Raw genomic sequence first — 27,154 nt, forward strand, 5'->3', positions numbered from 1 at the left:
CTTAAACATTGCTCAAACTCGACTTTCTCCTTGTGATCATCGTATATTCAAATAGAAATCTTTATTCGTAACCATTCGGATAAATTTGATTGCACACGATCACCCTGAAGTCGGTCGCCCTAATCCAATAACGGTTCGTTTGAGACCAAAAATCAGATGTTTGCACAGCTTATATCCCGAGGATACGTGCGTATGTTTTCATGTTCAACTAATCATATCGGATTTGGGGATCAGATAATATGTCCTCCGTTTATGGTAAACAGTGCGTTTGTTGCTTACATGCAGGAACATTCTGTCAAACTTGATCTTTCTTCCCATGGCGTTATCCAGCTCAATTTCGCTGAGTACGCGGTGTCATTTTTAAACAATTTTTTTTATTCCATGTAAAAACTTTTTTTGTGCAAAAGAAACCTTTCTCTAATCGCGAACTATTGGTTGCGATTGATAGTGAAGCCGTACTAATAACCTCTCAAAGTTGTCTCATTTATCTTAAGTTCTTTCAGTTTCTATACATGTGCTATTTTAGTAATACTCGAATTGGGAAAGGTGATGGAGGCTGGACACTTTTTTGTTCCCTCTTTTTTGTTGTCCTCTCACTTGAGTGGTGAACTCAGTTCATCGAGGGCCTAGACCTTCTTTGGACGGCTCTTTGTCGCCGTTGTAGCCCGTCCCGTGTTTTCTACATTACCCCTTTGCACACAGGTGTTGGAGTCATCCCGCAGAGGCAACAAGAACAGGCGAGAATAAAGAAAATCAACGAGGAGGTCTCCAGGATGAAACTAGCAGGTAAACAGTTACTACCGAAAATGGAAGCGCTCATCTCATAGCGACCAACGTGTGGTTATTATCTTTTACCTTCAATTTGTGAACACGAACCTCATACGCGATCGTTTTTTCCCGCATTAAAACATTTTTTGAGGTCTTGTTCGACTCATTCATCGTGGTTTGATTTATTTTGAATAAAATATTTTTTTATCGATGGAATGAATGAAACTTTTATCTCATCCGAAATAATTTCGAGTGCCGTCAACATGCGTAGCTGTCAATGATACGAGAATTAATGCAATTTTAATGGCGTGATTAATCTGTATACTCGGTTGTAATTAGACCCTTGTTTTTGAATTACAATCCACTTTAATACATTTCTCGGTTAATGATGCCAAGTGCTAAACTTTTTGCATGGTAAAGTGACACGCTACACTTTCCATTACTTTAGAGTGCACGCTTCAAGTATTTGACGAGTAGTCATGCTTTTAATTTGCAATCCGACATGCTAGCCTTTTTTCAAGCTTTGGCTTCATTGTTTGTTTTGTTGCCTCGGCTGAAAACTCTCCACGCAGACGAAGTGTCTGGTAAAAACCTTTTTATTTGCTCGGTCACTCTACGATACTTTCTTAGCAGCACTCGGCTGAAACAATAGCTAACGATTTGCCTAGTGGCTGATATTTGTATTCCGTTCAGGCACTGTGAGTGTCACTCAACTATTAGACTTAATTTTTGTCCAAAGTTGGCCGTAATTTAAGATAAAAACATCCTCAAACTAGCAACCTTTACACATGTGATAATAATATTTGTTTTCACACGTGCCAGCGCTTAATTTTAGATTAACTCATGTTTATTATATTACTGACAAATCACTATTCTAACCGGATATATTTTGCGAAGTCGGGGTGAGAATCACTTTCATTTATGCTAATTTAAATGTGTGTCCTCTCAATAGCGATCAAATATTTGGTGACAATTGTCAATTGTTGATTCAGTTGTAGTTGTAATTACATATTCTGCATATCTACGCCTTTGCCTGGGCGGGACCATGTTTTCTTGCAAAATAAATACTTCAGTAATCTTTCGCCGATTCGTCGTTTTGCTTAATTGTGCTTTGAGGCAAGGAGACTCATTTTTGAGAAGATCACTTTGAATTTGGATGCTTTTGTATGTATGTATTACTGTATCAGCGTTCAAAAAAAAGTCCCAGAGCATGGATTGCCTAAAGAGAAACCTTGGCCTCTCCTTTCCCATATCCCGCCGTATCGCACGGACCACCACCGATTCAACAACGTCCTTGCACGCACGATTGCACGCACGCACGCTGAATGACCCCTCCTCCTCAGACGTGGAGGAAGAGGACCTGGAGGTGCCCTCCTACTACGACCCCTCGAGGAGGGACAGCGAAGTTTCAAGGAGGTCATCATGTAAGTGACCACCCATAGATTTAACCCTTTCCGTCACCCTTATGCAGTGCTTCCCAAACATTTCCAAGGTGTCCGTGTTCCCCCCCTCCATCCATTCCGCCGTAAAATTTATTATGTTGCATTTAATTTCACAAATGTTCATCTTGCCATGATTTTTTGCGACACTGTTTTTATATTTTATACTCTCGCAATTTTACTATATCGTCAATGGTTTCAACACGTTAATGCATAAAAGGTGAGTAGTACCTTGCGCACCGAGCCTTACTCGTTTATCAGGGTAGCAACTCGTTCTAGAAAAAAATGGGAAAAGGACCGGCTAAAAAAATCGAGGATTTGATGGTTGAATCGGGAGTATGATATATGAATCGAGAGTTCTGGTTTAGAACGATATTCCTTTTGGTCGTGTGATTAATTCATGTCAGACTGAGGTCATGGAAAATGTGCTTGTTCAGGTCCTGGTACAAACCGAAATTATTGTTCTTGACCGAATTCAGAGATTGTATTGCCTCATGAATCTATGAGGGGTGATCTAGAAAAAATACTCAATCACAGTTCAAAAACTAGGAAGAAAAGTCGAGAAATACACACAATTTTCGTCGGAAAAAAATCGGGAATGTGACTCAGTAAGATGAGCAGCCACCTGTTCACGTGCCTTAAAAATGACGAGGGGGTAAAAAGAGGCACACAGGGAATTACTCACCTTAAAAATTACATAACATGTCGAAACCATGGTCGCTGTAGTTTAAAATTGTTCAAAAATCAATTGGTGTGTTTCAATTAATCAAGATGAGCGTTAGCCATTCTCACCTCGTGCTGCCCATTACTCTTAATTATATTGTTACTGAACTCGATAGAATCAAATCCAGTGACACTAAGATATGCGGGGAATGGGGAAGGAATTGGATTTGGGAAAGGGAGAAGTAAAATTAAGAGGGTTAGGAGAATACAAGGGTAATTCATCGGAAGAGTTACCGACCTGGGAAACCCTTAACTATCTTGCTGGGCTTCATGTCGATCCACTCGCATCGTGGTGTTCCCATCTAAGCACTTGACTCCCCTCTGTCGGATATCCTAACCGAAATGAGGCCAAGCAATGCATTGAAGTTGATCACAAAAGATCCATTTACCAGGAAAGGATCCGATCGCAGTACAACTACCCCTTCAACTATTTCAGGAACTTGGGACCTTCCTTGCAAAATGGTCGCGCAGTGTGCCACAAACTTTGACTTAATCTGTATTTCCCTAATTCTTCATAGTGGTCCGGTACACTTGCATACTTGTAATTGAATAAAATGTATGTACTTGCTTGAGCCAAATTTTATTCATTTATCTTCCCCGCTAGAGGAACATCCATAACTATTGTTATTTCGATTGTGACGCCTGAGTTTGGGAACCACTGCCCCATAGCTTGTAGGACCATTAACAATATAAGTAGGTGCGTTTACACGTACCGGTGTTATGAGAGATTCTCCTTATGCTCGTAATCCTTTTGACGGAAGCTGGCAGCTGCCTTTCGAATGCATTTATTTTTAGATATTTTGGTGCCCTGCAAGCCACCGCAATGGTGTGTGGCAGGGGATGAATACACACCAGAGTAATGTTACCCGAATATGACCCCTACCGCGGTTAGACAATGTAATTCTGATCACTTATCGTTCGTGGAAAAATGATATCTTAAATATATCTGCCCTGCTCTTAATCTCTCTAATTTTATTGGCATTATCTCTCCTACCATAGTACGATGGGGGTAATAATACATTTTCAATATCACTTTTGGAGAGAGCTCCGTAATCGATTCCCAGAATGTATGGCGTCACGTCAAACAAAGAGGATTTGATTGCTAATTCGAAGAGAGATAACTCATTGAAGTGGGCGTAATTAATGAATACGGGGTACATATTCGGATATATACTAATTTATTCTAATGCCTATTCTAATACATTAATCATTTGATGAAGGGTCAGCTAATCATTACTTTAAACATTGAAACCGATATGACTTCCAAATCGGTGGGACGTGATGGCTTACGAAAGATTGTTGTAACATCTTACAAATACTATAAAGAATTCAAAATGGTCAACTGCCAGCTTTTCATGAAACTAGTCGCTTCGGTCAGCTTTCGACGGAGTCTCGAACAGTTTTTCGGGATGTCCAAATGTTTCGCGTTATTTGGATCCCCTCTTGTTATATACATACGGGCATTAAGGAATACTCTCAAACTTAACGAACTCGGCATTTGTAATAAAATGAAAAGTGCAAAATGTAGCAAAGTTGCCGAATAAAAACTTGTATTAACCTAATAAACTCGAAAGTAACATGATTAGGCTTGTATTTCTAACTTCGGTGATAATTTAAAAATTAACATTTTATATTAACGGAAATAACCAAATTTACATGAACGGTGAAACGGAAGTTTCGATGCGTTTAAAACGCATTATTTAACTAATTTGAAAGGGAACCTGATATTTCGACTTCGCGCATTCCCAGCGGTTAAGTTTCCATTCGTTTTCATTTGGGAGTATTTCTGCTCCCAGCTGTTCACTATTTCACGTAATGCATTTATATGAAATGGTAAGTATTAGCTGTCTTTGTAGCTGCATCAATGAAGAGAATCTTCCCGTAGGAAATTTTGTGAAAGCATTTCTTGTTTACTTATCACTATTTTACTTGTTGAACTTAGTTTAAATATTCTCATCTACTCCCTTGACCATTCTCAGTTGATACTCCATAGTAAGTTGTAGAATAGCGTTGCACTTCACTGCTTTCACTAACGTATTCAAAACCTCAAAACTGTCGTAAATAGTTCGTTGAAAAGTAATGCTTTGGTAACCCAAGTCGCCATCGTCATCGTTACTCAATCAAATAGTTTTGTTTTTTTGTAAAGAAGCAAAGGCCTTTAGCATAGACGCTGCATCTGCTCGAGTATTAAACGCCACTGCACTACGATCATATTTTTACAGTAAATCATTTGAAAGTGAAGTGGATGTTGATTGTATTTAAAATATGTCCAGAAATTCCGTTATCATCGGACTTTTTTTTGTTGCTCTTCAGTAGGGAGTAGGAGCCGGAGGGGTAGCGAAGTATCCCGCAAGAAAAGACCATCCGGTAAGACATTTTTTTCCAGTTGTCTATGCGAATGGATGCGAATACCTTCATGTCTTCATCTGTCCTTTCCTCTATGTTTCCGTTGGCTTGTTTTCTCAGTGTATCATGGTGCTGGTTTTTTTGTTGGGAACGTCATAGTTTTTCAATAGTTCGCTGTATGTAGAAACCTATATTATTCTGTGCCTTTGCTGTTGTGGTGCTAATTGTATGCGTCCGTTTCGGTATGTGTATGTCGTTGAATGATGTTTTGTGTGGACCTTTTGTGTTAAATGTATTGGCCATGTGTATGCATGTAGTTGTGTTTTATTTTGTTTGTCTTGCTGCCTGCATTCGCGCCTCTCCACGGTTGCACAACTCCATTTGCTTGTTGGTGCGCACGCATTTGTTGGTTGGTGTGTCGCTGCAGATGCCCTGCCCTCCGCAGAAGCCCTTTGGGAGAATGCGAGGAGGCTGAGCGAGGCGGGGGTCAGGAGGTGCTCTGGTGAGATTCCCCTGCACTAGTCCCTCCCTTACTCCACGACGACGACCTCCTCCGCCCACATTTGTTTGTTCATTTGTGTCCCTGTGCATTTATTCCCTTCACCCTCTGGTCATGAGATGGTTCGTGGTCTGATTCATAGCCGGCCACTCCCAGGAGGCTAAAGCTATTTGGTACCAAAAGTTATAAAAAGTTGAATGCATGAGGTGAAATAACGGGATGGTGAGGAAAACCAGTACTATTTGTTGTTCAGATGTTTTTGTGTACGAATGTAATCTTTGAAGGGCTTCAAATTGGAGGGAGGATTGGAAAGGACTGGTTATACGTGGCATGTCATATGTGGTGAGGTGGCCCTGAATTTCCGTCATCTTCCTCAATAAGGATTCAGAAAATGAGAATCTCGTCGGTATCCGTGAGGCCATGGCTTCATTGTCCATATATACATGTTAATTTACTGAGCGGTAGACTTAATGTGACTCCTTGTTGGCCACCAGAGAGCTAGAGTTTTAGCCGAAGCCGACGCCGGCAAAAAGCGGCTGCCGGTGTTAATGCTTTTTGCTGGTGTCGTAACTGAAGCGTGGGCTGTGATTGTAAGTTAAGAGAAATATTCGGAAACGTGGATTCACAGTTTGTTAATTCTTTTGAGATTGATTAGTATTTTTCTAGCCATTCGTAAATTTATTGAATACCTTGATTATATCTTTTGTTTTCTTTTACGCGTCTGGAGTAATTACTAGTGTAAAATATTCACATTTAATAATTGCGTTGAAAAGTAATGCGAATAAAAAGGAAACTTTTAGCAAATATCTACTTGCACTTCAATGAACTTAGAGAGGCGTGAAAAGTTTGGAAAATGAATTAAATCGAATATTTCGTTGATAAGTATCGTGTGTTCGTGATAATTTGTCAACATACTACTTTTGAAATTATTGGTTTAGTTGAACGCAACAAATAATATTAAACTAAGGAAGGGTGTTATCCCATTAGCCATGCCAATTAATTATAAATGCAAGAATGATTTGAATCTTTGTGGCGGGTTTAATAGGGAGGGATTAAATCGTCATTCTCTAGTTTTTGCAACTGTGGCCATTATCAGCATCTGGAAACTACTAACGTTCGGATTCTGCGGTGAATGTTATTTGTGAGCGTGGATATTATTACTATTTAGGAATTTGCTCGTCTGATAAAGAATAGTGCGTTGGGCCTAAACGAATTCCATCCTGGTTACCTCGCGAGTTTCACAAGCGGTGGGACCTCAACTCTGCCAACTTACATCACTCTGCTATGATTAAGTCCAGAGAGTTTTCTTTTCGTCCTGTTGAAGGGATCGACGCTTTCATACCAAAGCACACGAATTCGACCGTGAGCCAGGAGGGGATTTACTCATCACTGATATAATGTTGGTGTGGAGCGCTGTCATCATCAAGGATATAACATTTCAATTGTCCATGGAATTTTGGGAGTGCTCCCTTGTCATTCAATTCGAACTTAAATTTTCATTTGCTTGATGGGAGCGGCATTCAATTTCCTGTGTAACCTGGTAAGCTTCCTCTATGCATCAGAATGGACGAATTATACGTATGGACGTAAGGGACAGGGCTATTGTTGGGACGAAATTATCGCGCGTTTCACAGTAGAAAAGGTTTAGGAAAACTAAAAAAAAATTCTCATGGAAATGACCGTTTTATGCAATCGACCACAGTCTCTGACATTCCTTTCTTCTCTCCCATCTTGCAACCCATTTAAAAGAATTGTGTATTGTTTGCATGTCTAGAGTTTAGAATTAGTTGTATTGGTAGTGAATTGTGAGTAGGTACTTAGTAAAATAGGGTAGGAGCCAGAATGGATTTTACAAATGCCAGAGTAAGTCAAATTAGTTTTATAAAGGATTTTTATTTCCATCCTGCTTTTCATTTGAAAAACATTCATATTTTAGCAATATTTTGCACAGAATTGCAATTACTGGCATATTGGGAGGATGCTTTGATATTCAGAAGGGCCCCTGAATATACAGTTTTCACCCAAAATGCTGGAAGCTTTTCATCTTTCTTTATGGATTTTTATTTATTCTTTTTACTTGCAAGACTAGTATTCATCAAAGCAAAAACCTTTGAAGGGATATCCTGTATGAAATCCCTTTTAATTTATTTTATTACCAAATTTTTAAAAATTGCCCCGACTTATGCCTATACTAAATGTGTAATCTTCCATGAACTAGGATTAGAATTTGCTTCTGTATTTGATTCATGACCAAAAGATTTCAGTGTTTCCAACATTTATTATATGGAACTGCTTCTTTTGGAAACTTTGTGTGGTAAACCTCTTTCTCTTCTTTGGCTGTATTTAAAGAATTTGATGATGAAAAATTTATTTCATTTTACAAGTCCTGAATGGATTCAGTATTTTTTTCCATTCTGCTTTCATTTTTTATGTAAATTTGATTCCTGACTTAAGGTACTATCTATCAAAATTATTTTTTCAAAGTATTTCCACTTGTCCTATTCTTGGTATCTATGACATAAGAATGCAAATGTTACAATGTCCCTTAGAATGCCCATTTTCCCATTTATAATGTTTCCACCTGCTTTAGATGCAAGTGTAATTCTGACTGAAGACACAGATAGCTTCATCATCGGTGATAAGGTCTGGGTTGGTGGAACCAAGCCTGGACAGATTGCCTACATAGGTGAAACACAGTTTGCTCCTGGAGAATGGGCTGGTGTCGTCCTCGACGAAACTATTGGTAAGATATCATCTACTTTAACTTTTCTGTAATCCTTCATTGTAATAGTCTTTGTATGCTCTTATTACTTGCCCATCATGATGTTTTGAAAGAAATTAACATTTGAAAACACCATCAATTAGCTTAGTTGTAAAAATTATATTCTCATTCTTACAAAGGAGTTAATTTGATGATGATCATTGCCTGATAATTCATCCTGTAGAAAATATTTAATTTTATCTAAAAAATGTTATGGCTGGAGAACTTTAAAATGGAAGTGCATTTTGCATTGCTATGCTCTTCCTTTACTTAGCATTTCTTTTGTTGATTACTATCATGCATCTACTTTTATAATATTCTTCATTTTTTGTAATGTGCATATTTTCTTTCTTTGGTTCTATCTTGTGGTTAATCTCAAAAACTAATTTGTGTTCTGGATATTGCTGTAAAAATATGAAACTCTATATTATTCATTGCAATAAAAATCTTTTCTGCATTTAATCCTTTCACAAACATAATGTCTGTAATTTAACATTGAAAACAGAAGTAATGACATTCTTTGATATAATGAAGGCTATAAAAATCAAGTAAATTCAATGTCAGTTCTAGGAAAGCTGCTAATCAAGGAAATTCAATAAAATACGTAGGAATTCAGAGATTTACAAAATTAGTATCCTAAAAAAATGTATCATAAAAAGCAGTATATTAAAAAGTATATCTTTAAAGGAATTATTCCAGTTGATTAAAAGTATGAGTATTTGTTTGTTGAATGGTCAAAGTGAATCATTGAGTAAATCCATTTTACTTTTGGAAATTCTTCTAAAATGCCTGCAATTGGGTATGTACTCCTGGAACCAATGAAATTCAGTATTAAATTGCCAAAATTCCATTGCTATTAGTTGCCTCAACCAAATTGTAATTCGTAAAATTTAAGTTTGTGCCCATAAAACTTTTAAAAGTCAAGGAAGTTAGTGAATCTGGAATTTTATTGACCCTGAAACTACATGCATTAAATTTCTTCCTCTCATGATCATTCTCTCTGTTGTTGTTTCTCAAAAATCTGCCGTCTCTAGGTTCTCTGTTTTTTGGCATTTCATTGATGACTTGGCCTGTGACAGGCCCTCTCATATTGACTGCCATATTCATATTGATAATGAGAGCAGTACAAGTATTGTTCATATGCTGATAATGGCTTGCCAGTAAATCATTTTTAATTCCTCATGAATGTAATGTCTTTGTCATTCACAGTCATATACAGTACTTATCCATATCAATGGGCAATTATCCATGTAATAAGCCTTTTCTCTTTCCTCCTTTACTTCTAGGAAAGAACGATGGCTCAGTGGCTGGTATCCGCTATTTCCAGTGTGAGGCAAAGAAGGGTGTTTTCTCACGTCTTACTCGTCTTACGCGAACACCTCTAATGGTGGTGGGTGAAGGAGATGTGGAGCCCACATCTCCTCTCTCAAGGAGACCATCCTCTGCCCTCTCCCACACTGGCAGCCTCCGAGGAGATAATAAATTGTCTCCAAGCCCCACCCCTCACGGTGCGTCACATATTCAAGTCACAATCTTATGACATATATCTCCCTCTAACAGTTTAAATTTGTGCATCACCCAAGATTGGATTAAGTTTTATTTACCAATGTTTTGGGATACTAGATAAAAGTTTACCTTAATACGTGTCTTTGGGTAAAGTGAGGGATTTTTAACTAACCCTGAATACTATCTAAAGTTCTCTAAAATTCTTAATCTCTTCAGCAAAATATAGCTCTTGATAAAATCAGTCTTTTTGAGCCCCTTGAAATTTCTTTCTCCATAAAAACAGTTTGAAGAATCCATTCCCTTCCACTCCCCGCCGAATAATCTGCTCTACTTGGATATTTAACAAACCCTCAGCCCTTTTCTTTCCTGATTCCTTATATAATTTATGTATCCTATGCATTTTCTTTAATTTGACTGCTACTCCCTTCAGACTTGACAAATTCCATCGGCCTGCCTTCTCCCACTCAACAAGAGCCTCGTGTTGGAGAGCGTGTAATTGTGATGAGCAGTCAAGGTTCAAAGGCTGGAGTCCTTCGGTACATTGGCACCACAGAGTTTGCTACGGGCATGTGGGCAGGTGTGGAATTGGATGATCCTGTGGGCAAGAATGATGGCTCAGTTGGAAATAAAAGGTGTGAGGAAAGAGGGTGCAACTAGCATTTCATCAAAACTAGATAAGGTGTAATATTCTGAACAGAATGATCAGGTGGACATAAACTAATATTCCAGTGTTACTCAGGTAGCGTGATATCTAATAATTGTCTTATGGGCATTTATCCATATAATCCTCTTTATGGTTATCATAGGTAGATTATCCTTTTTGGGTAAAGTTGATAGGAAACAAGGCTTTCAACTTTTGAGGGCAAATGATGAATCTTAATTTTTCCTTATTTGCTCTAAACTTATTTACTTGCTTTTAACAAAGACCACAATTTGCATATGGTTTTCTACACTTGGGAACATGATCTGGAACCATTTTATCAAAAATAGCTAATTAATATGAGCTGGAAGTGGTTAATAATCGCCTTTTTAAATGAAGAAATATAAAACCTATGGATAGTTTCTGATTCATTTAGTAAAAATATGGCAAAAAAGTGCATTATGTCAGAGGACAACGATGGCATTCAATTCTCAGGGTAATTTAGCAGCTGTTAAGACTTTTAAAAGGGAAAAACTCTGTTAATAGTGTAAGGAAACTTGTCGATTGAATGGTTGATTGATGAAAAAAAGAACAGATTGTTTCGAAAGTGAATAAAGAGAGAAAAAATTGTACATAGAAGCCTATTCTGTAAGCCTTAATCAAAATAACTCTATTTACATTGGCAACATTGATATCATGAATACATTATGGAATATTCTTAGCCATCAGGTTATCAGGGAATGATGGAATGACTCTTAGTTAAAGGCAATCTAAAAATTGAAGTCCATTGCAGTTAGCCTTAGTGATACAGAAAAAATTGTCGAGCTACATTTTGAGTTGTAGCTTGAGTGTGTAACTAGAAAGTGCTTTATTTGGCATAGAAAAATCTGAATTATAAGGTTACAGAAGTAAAGAACTTTGTTTAAACTGGTGTTAATTTACTTGATAATAGCTATTTGATGAAGCTTAATACTGCACTCCCTGAGAAGAAGACTTTTGATACATTACCTTTTCAGATATTTTGAGTGCATGCCCAAGTATGGACTCTTTGCACCGGTAGCCAAGATCAGTCGCTCACCTTCGTCTGGTGCTGGCATGAGGAGGGGAGTGTGCTCAGTGCACCACACAAATGCCAACAGTACCAGCAGTCTGAAGAGGAGAGGCTCTAGGGAGTCAGTGGCCTCTACAGCAGGATCTACCTCCTCAGCAGTAAGATCACCTGCTCCGAGGGTAAGGCTCGGAGTCAATTCATTGGGACAGGTATGGCTGTACCTTCTTGCTTGAATTATCACCTCTTTCTGACATAATCCTGGACAAGTTCGTGACATGCCATCATAGTTTTCAAAAGAATGAGATGAATTCATGGGAAGATTAAAAATTTCCAGAAAAATCATTCGATTTAATGAATTCATGCTCAATTCACATGTTTGCGAGGTATTTTTCTTCATTGTTCCTCAAATTTTTATCAGAGCTGAATTTCAAAGACCCCTATAGATACTTCTGTGGCAGCACAATAATGTTCATTTTTTGTGCTCCATTTTCTCTGCAGATAAATTTTTTCTTGTGGAAAATATTTTATTATATGGTAGACATGTTTGCATTTACCAAATACATAAAGAGTATAAAGCAAAAAAAATAATAGTAATCCTTTTATTCATGTATATGAATATATATATGTGTGTGTGTATATATATATATATATATATATATATATAAACTTTGATAAACTGAATTTCATGTTCCATGATGATGGCAAGTCGACACTGATCTTTTCAGAATTATCATAATTTATTTTTTTACTGTTCAGGATAGTTTCCCAGGCCACATCCATTCCCCATGCCTAAAAACAAGCAAGAAACCAGCCAAAAGGGAGTTTATGGGGTTATCTGGTTACCTGTGTGAATAGTTATGCCGCTTATTTTTATTACCATTCATTTTATTTTAATTTTGGCTGTCATTAAACTTCATGTTGTTTACTGGAATGCTCTTTTGAATTTGTGTTATGCCTGTGTAGGTATGTTTAGCCTTCATGATTTTTCCTTAAAAGTAATTCACTTTAAACTTTTCACTGAAACTTAATGGCATGAATACAGAATTCTATTATAAATCTTTACTTTTGGTTGGTTTTTATTTTTGTCATTTATACTTTAATTTTTTTGTTGGCATGCTTGTTTTTTACCTTTACATTGGAAGAGGCATTTTGTCTTATTCATATATTGCATGAGGATATCTTTTATAAATCTTTAGATATCTTGTGTGTAGAATTTCCAGGTTTTGGAAGTATTAAAATTGTATTCTTTATGTAAATGTTCATTCTAAATTACAATGATATTGTTGTGTGATTCAAAGTACTTACCTAAATTATTTGAAACTTCTATAATATGGATTAAACCCTGAGTTATACTATAGTGAAAAATCAGTTAATTTACTATCAAAAGGATTATTAATAATAATAATGGATTTTGCTAGCAAGAAAATTTTTCTTGGATTGTTGCATGAATTGAATGGATTTTGCATTCCCACCTAACACATGATATAAACACATTGGTGGAAATTTTAGTTATATATCTTGGTGAGGGATTCAAACCTTAATTAATCGATAATTTTTATTTGTAAATATTCCTTTGAATGAAAGGAATTTTAGTCTTCCTTTAAACAGAAGATTTCTTACCTCAATTTAATTGGCAGAAGGTCATTTCTTTTGTCTCCTCAATTGCATACATTGGGCTCAATTGCATTGTTTGGGCTAAACTTCTTGTTTGATGAACTTTCCAGATTGATTATAATTTACAATGCATGTAAGAATTATATTTAATCTTATTCAACCAATTTGTGATAACTTCTCGAAAAAAATTATTTTGCCTTTATCATTATTTACCATTGTCACATTTCAGAAACCAAGTACTCGCACAACGCCTACAGCGACCACAATGCAGACAACATTACAGGTAGGCATTTAAGGCTTGTATGCTGAGTGATCCAGGGTATTGCCTTCTCACCATGATCTGGAAGAGATGCTACTCTCATCATGGCATCATCATGTATATAAATGATTTTAAACACTGCTGGATAACATTCTAACTGTGATAGTACAAGCTACTGGAATTTGTATTTTTGCCTAATTTAGTATTTTGGATAATTTAAAGTTTTTCATGCTTCATACTAATTTTAAGGAAAAAAATATATTTGTACTGGATTTCATTTTTATAAAATCTTATTTATTTGCTTGGATGTACCTAATTGTCTTCAAGATTTTTATAATATATTTGTGGTGTTATTTTATCAGCAAAGGTTATGGGCATGCATGGAAACATAACTAGTTTTTACTGTACAGAACTGTTATGTATGTACATTTGAATGCATATGTGTCAACATGTGAACAAATTTGGTAGAGGAACATCAATGTGTTTCAATTGTAATAATTTTGGACCGAAAACCTTACCTTGGCCCAGTGCTTGATAACCTCCATATTCTTCTGGAGAAATTCCATATGAAAATTTGTCTTTCTGGCGTTTCAAAAGTTTTGTTGATTTTTATGCAAAATAAGCACTTATCACTTCAACAAAATTAACTCTTCAAATTGCACTATTCCATTGTTACTTGGTATAATTTGCAATTTCTTAACTTTCCATTCAGGTATTATATGAGTCTCAGTATTCTTAGAGGTTGTTAAAGAGATATCATCAATTGTCATTTGATAAATATATTTTTTCTATCGTCATTCTCTTTTGCTGAACTTTCTCATTTTTTACTGTTAATTCAAAGTTGATGCTAATTTTGAGCATTTTGTACTATTATAAAATCTGCAAGAGATGTAATTGTGGTATTATTATGGGGAGTAGTTGTTGCTTAATATTTTCATATTTGTGAAACAAATATTTTTATACCCATTTGCCTGTTGGATATATTCATTATTTTAAAAAAAACATTTGTGTTTGCTTTCTTTAGTTAGCTCATATAAATGTGAGAATCAATGTACAAATCATATGACTAGTTTATTTTCTTTTCCATCCACTTTGTTTAGTACATATTACCTATATACAGAAGCCAATACATCAGTATTTATCATAAAGAGAAATTGTGGTATCAGGAGAATTGTCCTCTTTGGCCTCATCAAATTCTTATTGTTGGAAAATGAAACTTCCTTTTGATTCTTTACGGCTTGATGACAGAAGGTGATTTGAAAATATCTTCAGCTCTTTGAGCATGCAAGGATGGGACCATCATCTTAGGAATAATCTTCAGCAATGTGCACACTATTTATTATACAGTATAAGACATAATGAAATGTTCCATATACCTATTAAAAATTTGGATTTGCTATACAGTATTGGTTTGAAATTTCTATGTGAATTTCATGGCTTTTAGACACTTGCTTTTGGTAATAGAGAGTTAAGAATTAATATAAGTTTACCAGTTTTCCTATTTGGGTTTCATCCCAATTGCTGATACTGCATGCTTGATCCATTGGCTGATGATATAAATACAGCTTGAGGAATTAAAGTTGGTGCTCTACTTGTATTTTGTGAAGCTGTATTGCTCAGAAGTAAGTATAAAAAAAATCCACTTTTCTCCTGAAGAAATTCATCTAGATCATACATTTGTTCCTGTCTTATGAATCACCTGTTGTATCACCAAGCTGTCTCCTGAGTGAAGAATATTTATTTGCCAAAAGTGCCAAATTTGTTTTGAAATAACTTTTTTTTACTGCAGTGGCTACCTGAACCATGTCTACAGAAGATTTGTCTACAAGATTTGTCTACAGAATGGATTAGAAAGATTCTGACTTGTTATCACTCTTCCTTAATGCTATGACTCACATTTTATACTTACTTGTTTGTTCATGTTCACCCTACCAGTTAAGTATCAGTAAGCACACTGAAGGAAAAGGAATGGATAAATTAAATGACTATCTATTTTCCTCTCAATTCCAAAATTGGCATAGTAGGAATACCTATTCAATACCAATTATACCTTTCCATTACCACTCTAGTATGCGAGCTGTGGCTGATACATAAGTAGAATGAAGCGTAGAGAAAGGCTGATATATGATGCCTAAAGGTAAAGTACTAGTTTTTCTGAGGCACTAAAAATCGATGAAATGATACTGTGGATTGAGTAATAAATTTTAAAAATAAGCAGTAAGAATAGCTTGAAAAAATGGAGGTATTAGACTATGAGGAAAAATACTGGGGAATCCATAATTCTATGAATTGAGTTTAGCACCCATATGAATCTCACCTGGATCCAGGTACTGATCAATGGACTTGTCTAATTCAATAAAGACTATCCTCTTTCAGCTAGAAGCAAATTTGGCAGACTTAAAAGGGTTGAATTTAAGGCTTAAACAGCTATGCTGAGTTGCCATAAGTTTTTGCACACTATTGCTATCAGTACCTGTCAGGCTACAGGTTTTCAGATGGAGGGTAGCCCTTTTTATGAAAGGAATTTAAAGGATACTCTTTTGTTTTCTTAAATGAATATATATGTGTGTGTGTGTATATATATATATATATATATATGCAGATGCTCTTTGAATTTGACATCATAATTGAATCCAAACAACCTATTGGGTTATGTGCAATGATTACATATTGCTCCATGCATATGAATTGCTGGGGAATTATTGAGTATTAATTAGTTAGTGAACTGAAAGTAACAATCAACATTCTTGAAGCACGCACATATGCATTCTGAGCCATGGAAGCAAAGGATTGAAAACTTGAAATCGTTGACAATTTGTAATGAAACTCTCGTTATTTATTCGGTTACAATGGAAATTTATAAAAATAGAAATAATGAATTTTGTTGACAACTGTAACTAATTGTAATACTAATTAATTGTGTTCATCTAATTAAACGTGATATTGCCATTGAAAAGTAGGAATTTGCAAAGGAAGAACTGGCAAGTGAGCACATCAACACAATCAAATTCCAGCATTGAACCACCATTGAGTGAGAGAGAAAGGGAGCAATGAAGACGACACCACGGGAGAAAGGAAGAAAGATGGAAAAGCCTTTTTTACCTTCCATGAATTCTCTAACAATTACTGTAGGTGTATGCATCACCCATTAGTGTTTGATACCCTTTATATCCCTTTCCTTTGCTTGCCCCAGCTCAGTCACCTTTGAAGTAGTGGTAAGAGCAGGAAAGCTCACCATGTGTATTCTTCTATATTTTCAGTCAACTGATTGATTTCTATAATGCAATGGAATTTTCGTTGATAGATCAGGGGAATATTGACTAAATCCCTCTGATGCCTCGATAGCTTTACTGGCTAAAGCACTCAGCCGGACATTGAGGGATCCGGGTTCGAATCCCGGAGGCAAATGATTTTTACACTGAAATGGTTGCATCCCACTGCTTGCATCTATTTATCTCATATCATTCCTAAGGAACACCTGAGAAGACAACTTTTGCACTTCAGAAAGCAAGTTATTGCGAAGGAATGCAACAGGGATTGAGGGACAGCCCTCTGTGACAGGAGTGCATCTTGATTTAGAAATGTGAACTCAATTACTGGACGCTAGACCCTGCAGTTAGGAAATATTAAAATAAAATATATAGTATTTGTTATCTTCTTCGTACTTAGTGGTGTTAGTAATAATAAGAGGTGACCACTAAGGTAAATCCATGCACTGCATTACAAATACGTTAATGGACTCTGTGAATTATTTGAGTATAAAATAGCGTGGGAGGCAATGTGTAGTTTATCTATGGAATTTGAGTTAATTAGTTACCAGAGCATGCACATTTTGTGGCCGCTAAATTTCAGAGGATGCACCCATTCATAATACAATTTTCAATCTTTAAGTAAACCATGACCCTCTATGAATTGATATTATTTATTGTATTCAAGGTCAGGTGTTGAGAATTATATTTTACATGCCCAAATTTACAAATGAACTACATTATAGGATCCTGGAAATAAAATGAACACAGTAGAAAGCAATAAATAATTCCCATAAATTTTACAGCAACATTAAATAAAAGACTCCTCCTAATGATGAATGAGGCAAGGAATCTGTGGATGATGATTATTCATTGAAATCTATGCCAGGAATTTGTTTTTTTGGTTGCCAAAGTCATATCAATTAATTATTATTATGGAATACCATGAAGTAAGAAAAGAGGAATTTTTTTATCTAGAAAATACCATGCATTCATATATGTCTGACATTTCATTTAAAGTGCAGTTGGTCAGAGAATGAGGAGACATTATTTTTATTTGCATAGCTATGATTGCACAAGAGAATGAACCTGGAACATATACTATATATTCTGATTAGCTTTGTTCATTGTATTTCTGTTCCCTACTCTTAATTTGTAAGAGTTAAATTAAAAAATTACCAAAGGATATCCTCAGAAATGTTGATTGTATTATGAATTATCATTAGAAGTTAAACAAGTATAGAATGGCTCAGCAGCATTTTATGCTTAGCCAGAGAGTAAATAAATTATTAGGAGTTGATTTAAACATTAAAAAATTATTTACAACCCAGGATATTTACCCTTGACTGAATAGTGTTAATAGCTTGTTGAAGAATGTTGGACTGAATGTCAGTATCATTCTTTTGTATTTTTCCATTGGGTAATAGAGTAAAACGTACATGAGATTGTTCAGCCAATATTGAAGACAATGCTACAGAAGTGCAGTAAATGGTATTCTGTGATAAAAAAGTTCTGCAGATTTCAAGAAAAAATTAAAGTTTCTCTGTAATAAGGCTCTTTATTGTTCAATTGACTCTATGTGTGGAAACTATGTATCAGTTTAAGTTAATTTTAGTCTTTTGTAATTTGCATCATGCTATGCAAATTGCAAAATAACCACCAGCATGCATTTATGAAATAATGAATGCTTCCTTGATGAAATCTGTACAAATGTAAAATATGTAAAAAGCTGAATAAATGTATTATAATTATTATTATTCGATGATAGTTTGTATTTAGATCTGGAGAGACCTCCAAGGAAAAAGATTCAAGTTGCTTCATTCAATTATGTTTGTTTCTATGAAAAGTTTGATGCATCAGCAGCAGCTTTTCGTTGAGCAGGATTGTGAATGTTAGTACTCTTTACTGTTGTTGTTGGAGTCCAATTACGTGATAATTTGGCAAACTGTTGTCTTGCCATAAGGGTTTAGAAAAATCTTTGTCCTACATCAGTACCATTGAAAAAACCCAATTTTGGACTACGAGTACTTTCTCCTCCTGGCCTAATGCGTCTCATTAATTGTCTGAATCCACCTATCTTTGCTCTCATCCTATGGGTGAGTAAAAATAAATGGGGGACACAAGCAACAAGTAGAAGAGATGGTTAGTGAGCCCATGTTTTAGAGAGTACTCAGATATTTAAATACCTATCCTCCTGGGTTTTAAGTATTTAAGGATTTGGAAGCACTGATCTACATGCATTTTCAAGCAGCTTGTGATTTGTCATGATTCAAGTCATTTTGATGCTTCATATTCCATTTGCAGCTTGCTATATCATTGGGGGAAAGTCTAATTTCAAACTGTGGATATTAGGCCAAGCAAAGTCAATGTGAAGAAAGGTGAAAGATTGTCCAGTGATGATTGTTAATGACTTAACAGTGAAAAAAATCATTATTAATTTTAGTCTATTGTTGGTTATTAATATTAAGTAAATGTTCATGCATTCATTAGGATGCATTTTATTATCATTTAATGGATAAAATGGCCCAAATGAAAAGAAATCTCCTAGCTTTACCAAATGAGAGCCTTTGGTAGTTTGTGTAGAATGCAGAAGTCTAAATAGCTCTTGATTGGGGCTTTTTCCTGTGCATTGATTAATTCTTGATTTTTGAGTTGTTGAGAGGATGCTCCCTTTCACTTATTTTGTGATTTAACCTTGAGTCTAAATTGCCTTACAAAAGGTCACAGACATGTTCAGAAGTACTGCATACTTAATTGAAGCAAAGATGTGATTGTTTATTGGCCACGAGTGTGTAGATTTTGTTGGAAGCTTTTAAATTTGTGCTGTTGAATATTATAAATGCTTTGAAGAGTGAGAAAGTGGTCAAACATTTGCTTCATAAAAATGAAATTGAACATTGTGAATTTATTATGATGGTAAAGAACTTGTGAATGGAGTACTTATTTTGAATATTATGATACCAATTCTTCAAATGAACTTTATTGGATATGCATGGAGAATTTGACTTGAATAATTCAATATTGAAATCCAGTACCAGTATTTTTGTCCTTTGTATTTATGTACTATAGCATGTGTATTTAATATTTGGGTCATCTTTTGTTTTCTAAAATTAATTTTATTTTAGCATACTGTATATAAAATGAAGTAATTCATGCCATAATGTTAATATGTAGTTAGCCACCTACTCAGGAAAATCTTTACAGTAGGTGTAAAAACTAATTAAATATTTTTAGCAACGATTGTAGTTGCATACCATCATGCCTGTGGCAATATGTAATTATAGCAGAACTACATCAACATATTTGATTTATTTTTCTGTAAGATGGCATTAATTATCATTTCATGCCATTTTCTCATATTTGGCATTTCCATTAGTGGAAAATACAATACTTTTAGATCAAATCTATAATTTAAACATATATTAAGGTGGTTTATATAATTATATGGCAGCACATACATTGAATCGTGCATTGAAATCTTGTGACTAATCTAAATGATTTTGAAAGTTATTTTTAGAAGTTAAAGCATTTTTATTCTTAGTGAATTATTCAGATTTTTTTGGCTGAGTTATATTCAAGTGCTTACTTATACCTGGTGACATTTCAGTGAAATTATTGTACCTCCCTCTTTACCTAGAACACACTCAGGGATAAGGAGCAATATATTGAGCAGCTTTTGAAGGAGAGGGAGTTGGAGAGGGCAGAGGTCACTCGTGCAGCAAGCCAGGTGGATGATGCTGAACAGAAGCTGTCTAACCTCAAACTGGAGTTTGAGCATGTAATGAATGCTTAATTTAGCATTTTCGGGGATGAACTGAATTATTTTTTGACTTGTGCCCGAACAAATATTTCTGTAACATGCTCAGTAGAAGCCTGATGTTATTACTTGGACTCACTATTTGTGTTTCGTTTGAACTGTTTAAAGGGGCTTTAAATGTTCAGGGAGTAAAGAGTGAAAACAGCTATGATATTATTCGCCAAAATTACTTCTTTCAAGAGAGGATAAGTTCTACTATTTTTCAGTCAATGTTCAGTGTGTTAGGCAGTGGATAAAAGCTCCATTGAAAACTAATTTGACACAGTGCATTCATTGTTTGAATTACATTTTGATGTAGATGTTTTCCTTTTTTGTTTGAAATGAATAGCTTTTAGATATTAAGTATGGTATTTTTTATCATTAAACTGGTCCCTAAAAATACTGTCCTCTCCATTCTGCGAGAGCTTCCCTTTGTTAGCCCTTCATTATTTCCTTTTTTTAGTTCCTTGTAACTTCTATCTGCCTTCATGCTTGCCAAACGCCTATTCTCTTCGTTCTCCTACCTTGCTGACCTATTTGTTCTCCTTTCTATCGTCTTCAACCTTAAACTACCTTTCAATATTGCGCTACCTACTCCTGCCTTTTCATATTCTCCTGGCAACTTCCTCTCTTTGCTCAACATATTTAAAACTTTAGAATTAACTATCCTCTCTGTGAAACTTATTTTCTGCATTTTTCTCCATGTCTACAAGTATGGACAAAGTATTATTACAAGGCTAGACTAATGTGGGTTCCGAAAGAATCTGAGATCGCCCATCTGTGTAAGAGAGATGATGGACATTTGTTAATCATTTATTTTCAAGTTTTCCGGATAGCTTACAAATATGATGATTGCTCATCAAACTCAGATGCACTGTATAATTTGTTGCATAAGAGAGCAATATTAATAGCTTGGCAAATTTTATTTATCTATCATTGATGTAGTGTTCACCTTCTTTTTTCATCTTCATTTATGTAGTACCAAGAGCAGATGCAAGCCCAGCTGCAGGATGTACAACTGATGCTCTCGGGTGTTGAGCTGGACAAGAGAGAACTTGCTGCTCAGCTTGAGGAAGAGAGGAGGAGGATGGAGGATTTGCAATTTCGATTCGAGGAAGCTTCAATTGCCAAGATAGACATGGAGGTGAGGAGAATGATTAATATAGTGCACATTTCCTTGATTTTATTAAATATTTTCATAAGTCAATTGCATTAAAATAACTACTCTACTTTTATAGCATTGTGACAGTTATTGCCCTTTGACATACTCCATTGTTGTTTATTTATTCAGGATTTTTTTTGCCCAGAGTCCACAGCATATTCAATTTAAATTAGACTAAATGTTATATATATCATGAGAGATACTAATTTTTTAAATACCAGGTCCATTTTTAGTAGATTTTGTTTTAGTCATTGTTTACTGGATACAGTGTACTAATCTCAAAAATATTTCAGCATACTCATTTATGGCATAATAATGTATCTATATTTTATGATAGGTATATTTTATTACCAAATTTGGAAAATTAGGACAAGGAAATTAAAATGAAAAGTGATTCCAGGAATAAAATATTGTTTTTTTTGGGCACCCAGTCTTGGTGATGAGGAAGAGTTTACTGTGGATCCAGAGATAGCCCCAGTTAATAACTAGTAATGAAGAACATCAACATTTATTATCATTGTACAGCTCAGTATGCGTTAGTTTAGAGGTGGGGAAACTACAGTCATAGGGATGAGTTTGGTCAATGAAGGACTTTACTCCAGTCAACAGCGATGTTACGAAATGGTTTTCTGATTGAGAAATACTTTAGAAACTTTATACTTTAAACCTGCCATCTTGTCAAGATGCATGGACTACTATGGATATCATGAGGGCAAGGTTTCCTTTGCCTGAATCAGTCAATACCTATTCATACCCGAGTGGATTTCCCATTAGATTTGTCCTCAAGAAATTAAATTTGTCAGCTTAACTGCCAATTAGTGGAAGATGCCAGCGGTACGGATCTGACAGTCCAAATCTCATATCATCCATACCTTTGAAATCTGATCAAATATACATACTTAGGCACTGAACCATCAGGCTGTAGAGTAATCAGTTGAAAATAGAAATTAAAACAAACCTAGCATAGAAATGAATGAAATAATTATAGTGTTTACATATTCCGTAGATCCCTGAAGCACTTCCCAAGTTTTCTGTGGCCTTCTGTGCTACGTCTAGCCTCAAAATAAAGAAAAAACAGGGGCTTATAGAGTTGTCAAATAATATTCTCAGAGATGTTATAGACTGACCAACTTATGGCAAAATATCTTAATAAAAATCTCAGGCAAAGTGGATATGATAACTTCATAATATTCCTTAAAAACAGCAGTTTTCCAAATGCCAGTAATTAATTAGACTAAATAACAATGCATGTAATCCAGATCTGAAATATTTAAAGTACCATTTTGTTCTGTCAAACTTAAAACTAGGCACATTGGAGCTACCTGATGTTGGGAACTGACGATCAGTTTTGTCCATCTGTGTGACTGATATGTTGGATTAAATATTTTGGCATTGTTCGTTGATGAAATATACCTCCCTTCATTCTGGTTATGTAGGAATGGACTGAAAGAATGGGTCTGTCATTTCAGATCTGATGGGAAATCCACTAGTTTATGACTAACTATTGCAGTGAAATTATAAGTGGAAAATTTCATGTAATCTGTGAATATATCAGTCTTTGTGCATATCAAATTTGCTAAACTAAATTAGCAATATGAATAAGGGCATGATATGATGGATTTAAAGACTACTTCTATGATTTTTATCCTGTATGAAGCTTGGGTAATCCAAGCAATCTCAGCAATGGGTTGGAAGTAATGGACTCAAGTACCTCATGGATTCTTGGAATTCAAAATCTCAGATCCCAGAAAAGGATCTGGGTAACCACACTTACGAATGGATAATTTTTGGATCATTGGATCAATTAATTTTTTGGCTACTTGAATACACAGATATCTAGGTAGTAGCACTAGCATAGCTGCCACTAAATGTATCTGCACGGTGGCATGGATCAAAATACATATTATTTTGTTTGTTTAATGAAATTTTCCATTTGCCTATACTGGATAGCTCTGGTGAATGCCATTCAGATTCTTTGGCTGGAATATTTGCCAGTTGGCCAATGTTGTGCTGCTTATTTCAATTGGTACCCAAACTGGCATGCAGCCCTCAGTGGCATGTGTTAGCCTGTTATGCATGCATGGAGTTACATCATCAAGGAAGGGAAAGTGAAGTGGGGGAGGGTAGGATGTTTGGGAACAGAGAGAGGTGGGATGCATGCAACCATAAACACTGGAGACTCGGTTTCATTAAAAGTGCCATGCCACTGAAATCTTCCGTCCATCCAAGTGCACATGTTAGCACTCCTCATATTGATGGTAAAGAGCACTCACTTCCATATTGAAATGTAAAAAAATTCACCATGCATTGGGATACTGGTTATTTTGCAATGATATTACTGTTATTTTGCACAAGAGTTTTTATCATTCTGTTTTTTGTGATCATTTTCACTATCAAATATCCTGCTTTATCATTGTTAAGCTTCTCATCTCATTTGCATTGAAATTCTATGTTTACTATAATGTGCTTTGGGGTCATTTCCACAATTATCGTGTTTTATTATGGTTCAGCTTTTTTTCCTTTCTGCAGGTATTTAGCTTTTAAATGCAGTAAACCCTGGATATAATCGGCAAAGAAAGGCAATAATAGTGAATTCATTAACACTCATTTTACCTAGGTAATTCAATGGCACCACCAAAACTTGATTATGATGGTTATGAACAATCATTAATATTTCCATGCAATATTTTTTCTTGTTTTTTTAGTTTTTTCCATCACTAGATACTTCTTGTTAAAATATAAGATGTGAACTGAATGAGGACATTTGGGATTATTAATGTTGGGACAAAATAAATAGCATGAGAATGGATAGGTTGAAAAACAATATAAATTTTGATATTTTCCTCAATTTTTAATTTCAAATGTTGAAATCTACATAAAAACCAACTCCTCTGCCAATATTAAATAAAAAATGCTTTTCTAGTAAATCAGAAAGAAGAAATGAGGTATTGCACAGTAATTTTTCCAGTATCATAATATGTCCTCCTTTGAAGCCATGGAAGGAATGAAACTAGTCAAAGAAACTTAAAAACAGAGAATTCATTATTTTACTGCAAAGCAAAATATTTTAAGTATCTGCACCTCCAACCACCTTGTCTAGACTTATAATATATGTATTTAATAGGGGATGGTTGTAAATGGCACAAATGCAGTTCAATCTACTGAAATGTAATGATGCAACTTGGCAAGAGATGAGAATCAGCCAACTACAAAGCTTGTAGTGATATATGAACTATGTAATGTGTGAAAAGCAACCATTTTCCCCATGAACTACATTTCGCCATTGTATGGTGCCTCATTGTTTGTTGGATTTTTCTATTCACATGTTGGATATCAGTCTCTATTTTAATGTTCAATTATATCCTATTCTAGGTCCATTATATCAAGGGTTTATTGTGATTCCATTTTTTAATTAAGGAATAATTGCAATTTAAGCAGATGAAACATTTTCTTCAATGTACAATTTTTTATTTCCCATTTATAATATGGTGCTATAACAATCGAAAGCATAGAATATTGTCTTGATGAGCCACTGAATTTTAAATTTTGAATGAGAAGACCATCATGGAAGACAAATCGTTTCATCATGTTTATTAGCAATAGAAATGTATGTAAAACTGTTGGCATTAGCCTAAAATGTTTTTTCTCTTTATATTTGTTTTTTTGGCAAAGGTCAATGCTCATTTTTTTCTCAGTTTTATTTTATATATTACTAGTATTTCATCAAGTGAAAATGCTTTGTTTTAAGCTTCATTTCAACTTCATGTAAAAATGCCCATCATTGCTATATTTTTATTTTCAGAAGAGGAGACAGGAACGCCAAGTGAGTGTGTATACAGATGAGTAAAAAAGTTATTCCACTCTTTGAATGTAGCCATGTGCCGTTGAATGTCATCCTCATCAATCTCTTCCATGTCTCATGTGCCATGAAACACTCTTTTTCTAACTTGCTGTCCTGTCATATGTTTTCATTTTCATGAGCGTCTTTGGTAAAATTCGATCACTCACATAACTTAAGCTATTTTCTGTGTCAAATCTGGGACATGTATAAGTGTGAGCATATAGAGGACGTGAATGCCAAACACAGTAATCAGGTATAAGTGCATGCCATGTATAATAATCATTCACATCTCATCCACAATCATAAGCAAACAATAAAAATTTGTCACTGTCCTTGAATGGTAGCTCTTATCTGTTATAATCTAAACTCATTTTTTTCATGCATATTTGTATGTCTAACTCCACTGCATGGTTGGTAATAAAGATTTTGCATTCTTTTTTAGATTGTTCAGTTTGTCAAATAAATTTCAATTGTAAAAATGCTAATGCATGGTTGGTAATTCATATATGTATGTATTGCATGCATTATTATAGTGTTAGTTGTTGAACCATTCTCTTTCAGCATTCAAATTTAATTTTAAAAAAGTGACTGAGTTTGTTTTACAGAAAATAATAACTTTAATAACTTGAATCATTTATCTAGTGGTATTACACAAGCAGGAAGTTTTGAAAGATAAAATGCCAAACATCTTTAATATATTTAGGCTTATCATATGCCATTTTACCTTCCAAGTACACATGAACTTGTGCAGATAGATTATCTCATTCGTGTATGAATGCTATATATCTCAGTGTTCAACTTGAGAGTTAGTTTTCATTGAGGATGGGAGAGGTCTCTTAGAAGCCCCAAGGCATATAATGAGATTCATAATTCAACATTGCTCCAATTTAAGACGAGGGTTTACAAAGGCCCAAGATTTTAGCCAGGAACCTTCCAGTCAAAAACAGAATTCTCTACCCACTAGGCACTAGGCCATACCAAGCTCTGATTGACATTTTCAATGTAGAACCAAATTTAATATTCGTGAATACCTATGTGACATAGATGGGTTTAGAAGGAAGTTTTCCATTGCTTGTTTATTCATTTACTTAAAGGCAACCAGCCCTAAATAGATATGTTAACTGAAACATAAAATTATTCTGATAGGTAGTTGAACCATTAGATTAGATTAGAATGTTATGGAAAACAATTGGTGTTGTTTTGACTATAATTATACCAAATTATTAATATTCAAAAGTTATTTATGATTGGAATAGGCTATGCTGGTTGGGAATATTTGTATGCTGTAGGAGTAGTCGTGATACAATATGCAAGCTCACAGTGAAAATGCTCTTAGCCTTCTTGCTTTATTTTTCAATGTAGTTTTTCATCAGACTTTAAGTAATTGAAACAATGTTTCCATCTTTGATGGCAGCATACACAAGAATCAAATGAATTTTCTAATTAGCAACTATGTAGCTCAACAAGATAAGGTTTGTTGTTTCCGTCATAACTATATGGA

At 35.1% G+C, this 27,154-nt stretch overlaps 1 protein-coding gene across 8 annotated transcripts in view; it reads left to right on the forward strand.

Annotated features, from left to right (window-relative positions):
* Positions 1-27,154, forward strand: part of CLIP-190 (Cytoplasmic linker protein 190) — a 242,731-nt gene that overhangs the window by 183,275 nt on the left and 32,302 nt on the right. For 2 of the 8 annotated variants that reach the window (XM_071590879.1, XM_071590887.1), the window contains 11 exons: positions 703-786; positions 2,112-2,192; positions 5,704-5,778; positions 8,366-8,518; positions 9,823-10,044; positions 10,473-10,674; positions 11,699-11,942; positions 13,577-13,630; positions 20,492-20,632; positions 21,630-21,794; positions 25,615-25,635. In XM_071590879.1, the coding sequence (XP_071446980.1) occupies positions 703-786; positions 2,112-2,192; positions 5,704-5,778; positions 8,366-8,518; positions 9,823-10,044; positions 10,473-10,674; positions 11,699-11,942; positions 13,577-13,630; positions 20,492-20,632; positions 21,630-21,794; positions 25,615-25,635 (1,442 nt within the window). Of the gene's footprint in view, positions 1-702; positions 787-2,111; positions 2,193-5,243; positions 5,298-5,703; positions 5,779-8,365; positions 8,519-9,822; positions 10,045-10,472; positions 10,675-11,698; positions 11,943-13,576; positions 13,631-20,491; positions 20,633-21,629; positions 21,795-25,614; positions 25,636-27,154 lie in introns of all 8 variants that reach the window. The other 6 variants (XM_071590881.1, XM_071590880.1, XM_071590883.1 and 3 more) reach the window with 6 other exon arrangements.

Source organism: Hetaerina americana, unplaced genomic scaffold (genome assembly GCF_022747635.1).
Source record: "Hetaerina americana unplaced genomic scaffold, ioHetAmer1.1.p SCAF_4, whole genome shotgun sequence".
Lineage (NCBI taxonomy): Eukaryota > Metazoa > Arthropoda > Insecta > Odonata > Calopterygidae > Hetaerina > Hetaerina americana.